Consider the following 11740-nt stretch of genomic DNA (forward strand, 5'->3'; position numbering starts at 1 on the left):
TATACCTTTCTCTTCCTCTGGCCCTGAACATTATACTCACCTATGAGCCAAAATGCCATTTGAATATATGAGAGATTATACCCACTTCCTCCTCACTTAACCTAACCATCTACTGAGTAGCACACCCATCTCATCAATAACCTAAGCCACTGCCTACATACCAACAGTTATCCGACACCTCACCGAAGGAAAAGTTCCTACCTTACTTGGTGGTGCATTAAATCAGTGATTAACTAAGGTAGGTGGAACCCTTTTAGTTCAAAGAATATTTATATACCACGTTGATGTGATCCCTAATTTCCATAAAATCATAAACATTTCCTGTATTATTTCCAGAGTATCTGCTGAATGAAGACCATCACCTCTCTGGGTTCTGCCCTCCTGAAGCCATAGAGACACCTGCAGCTTTTCTGCTGCCACTGCTATTCAGACTCATTTTCTTTTGTTCCATTCAGTTTATAAGGACTGATTTATGACTTTGGTTTTACTTTGTCATTGATTCGACTGGAGCATAGCAGAATTAATATTCAAAAAGTACAGGAACACAAAAACACTCTGCTACAGTACCATGAGAAAATACAACTTGTTACTTACATCTTTCATACTGTCACTTACCTAACGGGCTTAAAAACAGAAAGAACTCTTGCATCTGAATATTTGGTTTGGTTTGTTTATACTGGTGTGAAAATACCCTACAGCTTCAGCTTTCATTTCATACTATTCATTTTACCGACTGTCTAACCTGGGGTAAAGGCAGTCATTAATTAAACTAGCTGTTAAATTTGTCAGCAGTCTCTTTAAAGCACTGGGTACATCTAGTAGGTGGTGGAATAATGCAACACTTGATTCTTTTTCGTCAGAAGGAATGCACAGTGTTCCAGAGATTAAATCCACAAAAGTCTTTATTTACCACTACCAGGATGGAACAACAGTCTTGGGAATCACTGAATTACATGGGAATTGAATTATGGGTATGATGGGTTGTGAACATCAGGACTTGACTATGTGTGGGTGTGCTTCTGCAATAACAGAAAACAATATTATAATATTAGCAAAATCTACAGAAAACAGTTAGAATGGGCAGGAATTATTAAATCAAATTAACCACTATACTGAAATACCCCACAAGGTGGAGCTCCAACACAAGCAATAAATCTTCTCTATTAACATTGCAATGCAACCTGATTGCCAATAACAGTTATTGCACATCACCACATTGCCCTTTAACTCACTAAGTTATATTAAAATAATGCTCTTTAGAACAGATAACAGAAATAGCAACTGCTAAATCCACAAGAAAACCACAAATGAGCTGCACTTATGTGCTAGTGCCCCAACAAGGCTAATCAACATTAGCTTGAACTTAGCCATGTTAGCTCAATAAGGTACCATCTTGCAACAAGTACACTTATGTGGGTCATACAAACATCATACAAATCCAGTTTGCCATGGCTCGCAAAAGGATAGAGCAAGTCCAGTTTGAGGAGCCAGCATTCGGCAGGCAGCAGCGGAGGCAGGGCTAGACTACCATAACAGTGCTGGGAATAGGGTCACATGACCAAGCTAGGGCTGCTGGGAAATGTAGTCCTGACAAGATAACAGGGAGTTTTCTACAGCTGCCCCTGTATTTGGACAGCAAAGGCAGCATCTGAGGCAGCACAACCACCTTAGCCAGTGGTCGAGTGCAGGTACGGCCCGTCAGCTGCACCTACGCAGACCGAACTCTGCCATCCATTCCAGGGAACACTGTTGTCAACAGGCCACATGGCTCTTGGTAACAGGGAGTCCACTACTGACCTGATACACCACTTTTGTCTGAATTGAAGCCCTGGGAGGTATTGACGTATAAACTGACTCCAGAAGTGGTCAACGATGGTCTGACTTTGCTTCCATCTTCTGCTACCAAGAAAATCACTGGATCCATAGACCACCTGAGTGAGGCATCTCGCCGCCCCATCAACAGGAGGTTTGGTGTGATAGGGTCTGGATCTGCAATGTCTGATGAAGCATAGCCGAGGGGCTTCATATTGAGTATACTTCTCACTTCTATGAGAGCAGTGAGGAGGACTTCTTTAGGGACAACCTGATCTTTGAGGATGACTTGAAGTGCAGACTTCACAGACCTTATCTCCCTCTCCCAAGCTCCTCCAAAGTGATGCGAGTGTGGTGGATTAAAGTGGAGGAAAATCCTCTGCTCTGCCAATTGCTCCTGGAGTATGGGTTCTATCACTGCAAAGGCTTCTTGCAGCTCCTTGGTTCCACCTTGAAAGTTGGTAATCTGGTCTGCCCATGTCTCATTTGGTTTCCCACGACGGAAAATGAACCTGCCCAGTGACATCAGGAAGGACTCAGAGTCAAGACTAGGTAGGAGATCCAGGTGCATGCATCTGGTTGTCAGGCACTTAAAGATTATGCCCCAGTGTTTTTCATGCCTACAGCCAATATTTATGGTAAAGGGGCCAAAGCAGTAAATTCCTGTTGACCAGAAACCTGGTTTGTTGATCCAAAGTCTCGCTGTGGGTAAGTCTGCCATCCAAGGAAGGATGGGTTTGCCTTTCCATTTCTGGCACTCCACACACTGATGCTGATGTTTCCAAATCACTTGTTGGCCTCTGAATATACAGTAGGTGTGGTGAATCTCTGCGAAGACCCGTTCTGGACCAGGATGTAGCAGATTTGCATCATAATGCTGAACAATAAGCTTTGATATAGGATGCTCTGACGGTAGCACAATGTGGTGTATGGTGTCAGAGTCCAGGCCTTCTGTTTGTCGTAGGTGACCACCAACCCTTATTAGTCTGATTGCAGAGTCATACTCAGGTGCAAGTGCACTCAGACGACTATTTGGGTGCACAGCTTGTCCCTTGGACAGAGCATCAACTTCCTCTGTGAAACTGTCATACTGAGCTGACTTGAGAGGCTGCCCCATAGAGCAACTGTTGAGTGGCCTTCACAAGCTCCTCCCAGGAGGTGAATTGGCTTGGGTCTGAAGTAGCAGGTTTAGCTACTGTCACTTGACCGCAGAACACCCCTTTGCGTAACTCTTCCTCACACATAGGCTCACCACTGTAGGTGGGCTGGGATGGCCAGTACTCTGGAGGCTTTTGCAGTAACTTGGGTCCCTGAGCGCAGCGGCTGGTTGGAGCAAGGTTTTGTAGTGATTTTGCCCTTCTGATGACATCAGCCGGATTATCATCAGAGGGAACATATCACCACTGCAGAACTTTGATGAGCTCCTGGATCTCAGCAATCTGAGTCCCGACGAAGACCTTGTAATGACAAGACTCGACAAGAGGTTGCATCCAAGTCAACACTGTAGTGGAATCAGTACCCAGGATGGTATGCTGCAATGGCAAGGTGAGTTCAGTGTACAGAGTCTTAGCCAGCTGGACTCCAGTCAGGGCTGCATATACATATACAACTGTTTGCATAGAGCAATGTGGGATCTGGCCATCAGAGAGATGTGGATGTGTCCATGAGGATCCGTGACTACATCTCCACAAACTTTTTCAGACGCATCACAGAACACATGCATCTCAAAGATGGAGTCAGGGGAGTCTGTGCAAGATGAAACATAACATCTTGGAATGGTGATACCTTGTAGGTGAGAAAGTTCTGTTTCCCACTCGACCCAGGCATTGAGGAGTTTACCGTTGAGGGGGTCATCCCAGCCTTTCTCGCCTTTCCACATGGCTCTTACAAGCATTTTTTGCTCTGTTTATATACAGGGTGATATTACCCAGTGGGTTGTATTGGCTTGCAAGTACCTGGTACACATTGCTAAGTGTTGGGACAGTGTAGGACACTGGGCGATGCTTGTACCCCAAGATATTGGTGGGGCAATACCAATGAAGGCAAAGCGTTGACTCTTGTGGATTGGCTTTGCTGAAGGTTATCCACAGCTCACAACTGTTTGATCTGGCTGCAGCAGGTAGGTGTGACACCACTTCAGCTACTATTTACTGGCCCACTATCTTATCTCGAATCCTCCATCTGCTAATAGCCTGCTTGATATTGCCGCTAATACCCACTGAATGCTGGCAAAACCAAAGCACTACTCCCAGGAGAGAAGGGCTCAGTGTAGGGCCTGCCAAGAGGAGATGGTTGAGGATGGTTTGCTGGTACTCAAAGGAGCAGTTAAAGACTATGTGGGCTTTATTGTTGTGATACACAACATGGCGCGGGAGGTACCAGGATTCAGTCGAGCTGTTCACTTCTTGTGGAGGTAGCTTCACTACATAACCAGACGTTTCCAGCTTGCCTGACGTTCGGACGCTTATTGAAGAGCCATGACTGCTCCTGGAGATGCCTGAAGGTAGGGGGATTCTTTCTGCCTAAGCAATGGGTGGTGTATTGCTTGATTCCATCGACTGATACGCGAATGGTCTTTGACCCGAGCAGATTCATGGCCTGTTGGTCTTTTTTCGAGCGTGTCACTTCTTACTCATTCCTGAAGGGTAGGATGTCTATCTGCCACAGCCATTCTACGTTCTTGTAGAGGTCTGGGGTCCGTTTCACAAAGCAGGTTCAACAAACTCTGAGTGTAACCCTGAACTCTGAGTTGATCTACTCTGAGATAGGAAACTCTGAGTTTCTGGTTCCAGAACAGCTGATTTGAGTTGGTTTAATCAACTCGGAGTAGTTTCACCTGGAGTTAAGCGCGTGCACCACAACTATAAAAAGCCAGCATCAATGGAGCCCCAATTCGACGAGTCACCATGGCAACGGGGAAGCGGAGGGCTGCGTTCTTCACCCCACTCGAATTGGAAATTTTAATGCGCTCATATGCGGAGTTTGAACACGTTTTTAGAAAGAAGTGCAACACCGCTGCAGCTGCAAAAGAGAGGGAGACGGCGTGGGAGAACATTGCTGCCCGGGTCAATGCGTAAGTTTAAATGTAGTCCTTTGCAATCACAATACTATTACAGGGGAAAACTGTTTGAATGATAGCGAATTAATTTATTTAATTTTATTTCATTTAGGTGCAATCCCGCGGGGGAGAAGCGCACGTGGCAGCAGCTTAAGATGAAATATAAAAACATTGTTCAAACAGGTAAGACTCATGGAGGTACCTCATTTTGATCATGTTTTACATTGTAAAGTAGCCTAAATATTAAGTAGCTGTTATCCCACACAAAGCCTAAATGTCTTCATCCACATAATGTTTTGTTAAATAATTAAGTCTATTTAAACTAACACAGACTTCTACTCAGCCAACAGAAAGAAAGCAGATGCCCGTAAAACGGGTGGTGGCCCAGCACCTCCACCTCTAACAGAGGCAGAGGAGCTGGCCCTAAGCCAGAATTTTGGAAGGCCAGTGGCTGAGGGAATCCCTGGAGGGAGTTCATCCTCTGAGACCACCCCCCAAGACACAAGTGCTTTTATAAAATGTAATATGCCTATAAATATATTTTTAAAGCATATTCATACAAATATTCATTTCTCTTTCATGTCTTTTTTTTCTTTTGGCCCAACAGATTCTGATGGTGCTATCTGCCTGGTGGAGCCCCTTCACGCCACAACAGGCCTTGTAACTGTAAGTAGGTAATACTCCAAAGATTTTGCCAAATGGTAGTTTAAGTATACTGAAACATATCACTCATCTAGGATGAAGAGGATGGATGGAAGGATGGAAGAAGGATGGAAGAGTCTGCTGCCTTTACAGAGGGGGATTTAGAAAGGCATACAGAGGTATGTTACTAATAGTTCTCTTCCCATTCACATTTCTTAACATTCTGGTGGAATATAGAGTGTGACATTTAGCCTACACTGAAGTATTGCACATTCTCATCCTTTTTAACAGAGCATGGCTGGGCAACAGCAGGACGGTCCCTCAACTTCCACTGCACAGATGGACACAGTGAGATGGATGTTCAGTAAACACCAGAGGTTCATTCTGTGGAATTCATGTGCAACTGTATAATTTAATGTTGTCTATGTGTTCCCAGTTACCAGTAAAAGAGATATACAAAATACACTTGCTGAAAAAAATCCAGAAAACAGATAAAGAAATACAATACTTTGACCGCCAGATTAGGAGGGCCGATCTGGAAATTGAAATACTGGAGCACAAGTTAGAGGTGGGCGCATGGTCACAGATGAATTATGTTAACTATTGGAACATTAACTAAACTAGCTCTTTTATTAGCAGGAAATAAAGAAGACCAAATGAAATGTGTATCATGTCTTTATTTTACTGCTGTGGTGGTGATGATGGTGACTTAAACTCTGAAGTGGTTAGGGCATATGGTGTCTCTGACTGCACCGCCGTCCTGGATAGCTGGCAGGTGGATGGGGTCATCATCTGGGTCTTCAATTTGTAGGGCAGGGTGTTGCTCTCCTCTAATAGTGGCAATATTATGAAGAACAACACATGCCACAATAATATCACAGGCCCTCTCAGGGGTCACCCTGAGGTGACGCAGGCACTGGAAACGGGCTTTCAGCAGGCCTATGGTCATCTCCACCCGGGCTCTTGTCCTGCTTTGAGCCCGGTTGAAGTTCTGTTGGGGGCCTGGTTTAGGGTCAGGGTATGGGGTCATCAGCCTAGGTTGGTAACCCCTGTCACCCAGCAGAAGGCCATCAAACTCTCCTGTAACATATAGTGGATACATTAGAGTATATTAAAGGAGGGAGACAAGTGAATTATATTTTGAAAATCTTTAGGCTGCTTACCACGTTGCAGTCTGTTGCTCAGGTTAGACTCATGATAAATCCTTGAGTCATGAACAGATCCAGGCCACTTGGCCTCCACATTGGAAATGATGTGTGCAGCATCACATACGCTCTTGACAGTGCAGAGAATGACAGATGTTGAACTATGATGCAGTCTTTAACATTTTGAAACAGTAGTCAATCTACCTGTAGCCTACCTGCACATTTATGCTGTGAATGGACTTCCTATTCACATAATCGGCTTCATTATGTGAGGGAGCTGTGATGGGGATGTGTGTGCCATCTATGCAGCTAATCACACTGGGAAATCCTAAAAGAAATTAAAATTACTAATCCCAGTCTGAGGTTGCAGCACAATGTCATTAACGGAATATGATTCAAAATTAATTTAACAGATCTCTACATCATTCACCTGCAATCCTGTGGAACTCCTCCTTGATGGCTCTGACAGGTTTATGTCCAGGGAAAACGACAAAGATGTGTAAAAGTCGTTTCAGGGCCAGGCACACTTTTCTGACTGCCCTGCATACAGATCACACTGGAGGCAGTGCTTAATGTGATGATATTAGGATTCTGCTCTTTTGCCTTAACAAGGTTGTACAGCATGAGAAGGTGTTTTTCGCCACAAGTGCTGCATGCTTTCTTCAAGGTGCCGGTGTCAGCAGAGTGTTTCCGTCCACATCTCCAGCATTTGTTATTCTCTCGGATCCAGGCAGCTATTGCCTAGTTTGGCGAAGTCACTACATCCACTAAGGTAATGCTCTGTTCCTTCACAGAAAGGGCAGTGAGGTTTGAACTGCTCTCTCTTTTAAGATGGGATGGCCGACTTAGGGGCTGTATTTCGAGTGTCAGCAGGTTGTGATGTGGCCGCGTCTGGCCCGTAATAAATGAAAGTAGGCTTGCGCTTGCATTTGGTTTCAGGTGGCCTGTCCTTCCATTCAGAGTATGGCTTGTCTGAGGTGTTCAACTCTGTTGTTGTTGGCTTGTGACTTCCGCTCTAACCACTCTGATAGGTCAAAGAGAATTAGGATTTGGGTCCTCTACCTCACGTGGCAGTGGAGCATGTTGGTATCCACCATGGTCTGGTAATAAACCATACTGGGGCACAGGCTGTTGCTGTACAGAAGAAGTAGGCTGCGGTAACACATGTTGTGAGACAGGTGGTTGCTCGCAGGCTGAGGGGGCACATACTGTGGCACAGGCTGATGCAGTCCAGAAAATGCAGACCGAGGTGGCCAAAGCGGGGGCCCTGGTTGATGTAATGCAGGAGGCACAGGTTGAGGTGGCACATACTGTAGCACAGGCTGGGGCATTGGTTGATGCAGGCACAGGCTGAGGCGATATGTACTGCGGCCGTTGAGGCACCGGACGGACTGATGGGACACATGGTTGGAAACCTTGTGTAGAAACCACTTGTGTAGGGCAGGGCTGAGGCCTAGCAAGAACTGGTTGAGGTCCTGCTGTCATGTCAGCTATAGGCACCTGCAGCTGTACATTGTGTGTCATGTCTCTCTGTGGTGCTTGCTGAGGTACAACATGATGCGTAATGGGAGGCTCAGAGTGCGGGCCTGAGGAAATAATCAGGATGATGAGGCCATCCTGGGGGCTGAAGATGATCTACCAGCACCAGCAAGAGGTGCTGCTAGGGGCCAGGCATGTGCACTTGTAGCATCAGGGATCAGACTGGAGGTGCTGATGTCATCTGTGCCTGCTCACATATTCTCTCAATATCCTGAACCCATCTTGTCTCACTCTGCACAACAGGTGAAGTGGTAAATCTCTCCATGGGTGATGTCTCTTTGTGTCCAGAGGAGGCGACCTGCTCCAGACGCTGTCCTCGTTCTTTGAGTTCACGTGGCTCACCCACGGTCAGCTGGACCTCCAGGATCTGGTGTTGGATGCCCACCCAGCATTCCTCCATCCTTTGCCATTGGAACTCCTCCATGTCCTGCTTCTTGCTGTGGCTGGAGTTCAACGATTCTGTTCTATACTATAGTTTTCATGCATTGTAGGTGGTAAATTTTCTCTTGTTGCAGGACAGGACAGCTCAAAATCCTCCAGATGTCCAGGGATCCTACAGATCTGACTGGGACAGGGACTTGTTGGTTCATCATAATCTCTGGATGTAGCCATGTTGTATGAATACATGTGAAGTCCGGAATCCGGCTCGAAGGACTACTTTGTAAAGCACTGGGTATGTCTAGAAGCTGTTGGAATCATGCAACACTTGATTCTTCCTCGGTCAGAAGGACTACACGGTGTTCCAGATATAAATCCACAAAAGTCTTTATTTACCACTACTGGGATGGAACAACAGTCTTTGGAATCGCTGAATCACAGGGGAATGGAATACTAGGTATGATGGGTTGTGAACATCACGACTTGACTATGTGTCGATGTAGATGTGCAATAACAGAAAACACATATAATATTCGCAAAATCACGAAACAGAGGGGCGAGAAATCATAAAATAAAATTAACCGCTTTACTGAAATACGCCACAAGATGGTGCTCCAACACAAGCAATAATCTTGTCCATTAACTTTAGCAGCAGTGCAGCCTGACAGCCAATAGCAGTCATTACACATCAACACAAGGCCCTTTAACTCACTAAGCTGCACACAATAATGCCTTATAGAACAGATAACAGAAATAGCAACCACTTAATCAACAGGAAAACTACAAATGAGCTGCACTTATACTAGTGCCCCAGCAAGGCTAATCAACATTAGCTTAAATTTAGCCATATCAGCTTAATAAGGTACCATCTTGCAACAAATACACTTATTTGGGTCATATAAACATCATATAACTCAAGTTCATATGGACGCACACCAGTCTTCGCAAAAGGATAGAGCAAGCTCAGTCCAGTTTGAGGAGCCAGCATTCAGCAGGCAGTGGTGGAGACAGGGCTAGACTGCCATAACAGCGCTGGGAATAGGGTCACATGACCAAGCTAGGGCTGCTGGGAAATGTAGTTCTGACAGGATAACAGGGAGTTTTCTACAGTCTCTGCCATATTACTCTCTTAACATGCTTGCTCTCTCACCGTGGTGAATAAAATCAACTAAACTACTTTTACAGTGTCAATGTCAATGTAGGGTGACTACCTATGGAGAACTCAAACTGCCAAAATCAAAAATAAATAAATAAATGTGTCAATAAATAAATGAATATGCCAAAAATGCCAATATTTAATTCATTTCCCTTTTCATTTTCCATTTTATTTATCAATTTATTCATTTTTATATTTATTTGCTTATTTATTTATATATTATCTTCCACTTTGAGTTTAAATTCCCCTATTTATTTAATTTCCCAGTTTATGGTACTATGGTGTATGGAAACTGCAACTCTCCTCAGGTGCTCACTTACCTTATGCCATGCTCTGCCATCCTACGATGAACTGTCTTTTCACTTACTCCAAAAAGTCTGGCAATATCACCCAGGGACACACCTGCAATCAAGAAGCTTTCCAGGGCTTCCGCAGGCAGCATAAAAGAAGGGTGCCCAACTGTCCCACTGTGGTACACAGCGATATGAAGGCTATGAGCCACTTCCTCCAAAACATTAAAAGTGACAGGGTCAACCCTCCGCTAACTGAAAGACACTGTTAGTCAGAGCGTCCACACGAAAAAGTAGATAGTCCTGATGATGTTATTTTCAGCAAGATCAGCTAAGCGCCTTAGCTCCCTGGCATTCTCCTGACTGGAAGTAGTCATTTTAGTTCGCAAAAGAAGATGATGAGATGCCAACCAGTGTTGGAGCAAAGCATGTATAGTTGATCCATGCACTCCATGATGTTGATAGGCTAAAAGTTGACACCTACATAGACCATAAAATTACAGGAGCATATAACACTCTGCTTGAACTAAAAGAAAATAGGAAGGCTTTAGATAAACTCCTTACATACAAAGCGGAGGTTGCATTAAGATTCTCCAAACAAAGATACTATGAAATGGGAAACAGAGCCAGCCGCCTGTTAGCGTTTCAGCTTCGTAAAGCTCAGGCTAATCGTTTGGTCTCCAAAGTTCTGCACCCCATACATAAAAAAATAGTCTCCCATCCTAAGGAAATTGCAGATGCCTTTGCATCGTTTTACAAAAACTTATATAAAGGGCCTAAATCAAATACACTAAATGATAAATCTGAAGCCTTTCTCGCCAGCCTAAATTTACCCTCTCTGTCAGAAGATGAAGCATTGCAAATGACATCAGATATCACAGAAACTGAAATCCGGGAAGCCATAAAAAAACTGAAAAACAACAAATCTCCAGGGACGGATGGACTCCCTGGAGAATTTTATAAATGCTTCATTGATGACTTAATACCGATATTGACTAAAGTTTTCAATTATGTCCTCTCCAAAGGGTAGCCACCAATTACATGGTCATAGGCTATTATATCAGTGATCCATAAAGATGGTAAAGACCCAACTGCCTGTGAAGGGTACAGACCCATTAGTCTATTATGTAATGATTTAAAGTTACTGACCAGTATACTGGCAAACCGGATGCAGAAAATTATTGAAAAATTGATAAATAGGGATCAGACAGGCTTTATCCCCGGCAGACAAGGCACTAATAATATAAGGAGAACATTGAATATCATAACATGTGCTAAGAAAAGTACGCAAAACTCTATGCTTATTAGTTTAGATGCACACAAAGCATTTGATACAGTGAATTGGCAATTTCTGACTAAAACACTGGCTGCTATGGGATTTCATCCAAGGTTTATTGAATGGATAACTGTTATATATACAAATCCAAAGTCATGTGTTAGAGTAAACAGATGTTGTTCTAATTTTTTTTCCTTGAGAGGGGCATCCGTCAGGGAGACTGCCTTAGTCCCTTGCTTTTTGCTATAAATATTGAACCCTTAGCAGCATGAATAAGACAACATGATAATATTAGGGGTATAAAAGATGATGGTCAAACAGAACACAAGATCTCGATTTATGCGGATGACGTATTAACATACATCAGTGACCCAAGTTCCTCTGTTCCAGCATTGATGAGAAACCTTAAAGAATATGGAGAACACTCAGGTTATCAAATTAATC

The 11740-nt window shown here is 44.0% G+C and overlaps 1 protein-coding gene across 1 annotated transcript; it reads left to right on the top strand.

Moving 5' to 3' along the window:
• The first annotated feature begins 4517 nt into the window (after positions 1–4517).
• Positions 4518–6131, top strand: LOC148189035 (uncharacterized). Its single transcript, XM_088080671.1, has 6 exons — positions 4518–4885; positions 4983–5053; positions 5214–5390; positions 5478–5536; positions 5804–5860; positions 5949–6131. The coding sequence occupies exons 1-6, from the start codon at positions 4719–4721 to the stop codon at positions 6129–6131; spliced, it is 714 nt and encodes a 237-aa protein (XP_087936797.1). The 5' UTR covers positions 4518–4718.
• The last annotated feature ends 5609 nt before the right edge of the window (positions 6132–11740 follow it).

The sequence above is a fragment of the Plectropomus leopardus genome, chromosome 8 (assembly GCF_026936395.1).
Source record: "Plectropomus leopardus strain MGB_pleo_1.0 chromosome 8, ASM2693639v1, whole genome shotgun sequence".
Lineage (NCBI taxonomy): Eukaryota > Metazoa > Chordata > Actinopteri > Perciformes > Serranidae > Plectropomus > Plectropomus leopardus.

Excerpts from the sequence above, each read along its gene's own strand:
- LOC148189035 (XM_088080671.1), top strand. The coding sequence starts at position 4,719 with ATGGCAACGGGGAAGCGGAGGGCTGCGTTCTTCACCCCACTCGAATTG. Across the intron at positions 5,054-5,213 it reads TAAAAACATTGTTCAAACAG|CCAACAGAAAGAAAGCAGAT; the intron begins GTAAGACTCATG and ends ACTTCTACTCAG. Across the intron at positions 5,537-5,803 it reads CCACAACAGGCCTTGTAACT|AGCATGGCTGGGCAACAGCA; the intron begins GTAAGTAGGTAA and ends CCTTTTTAACAG.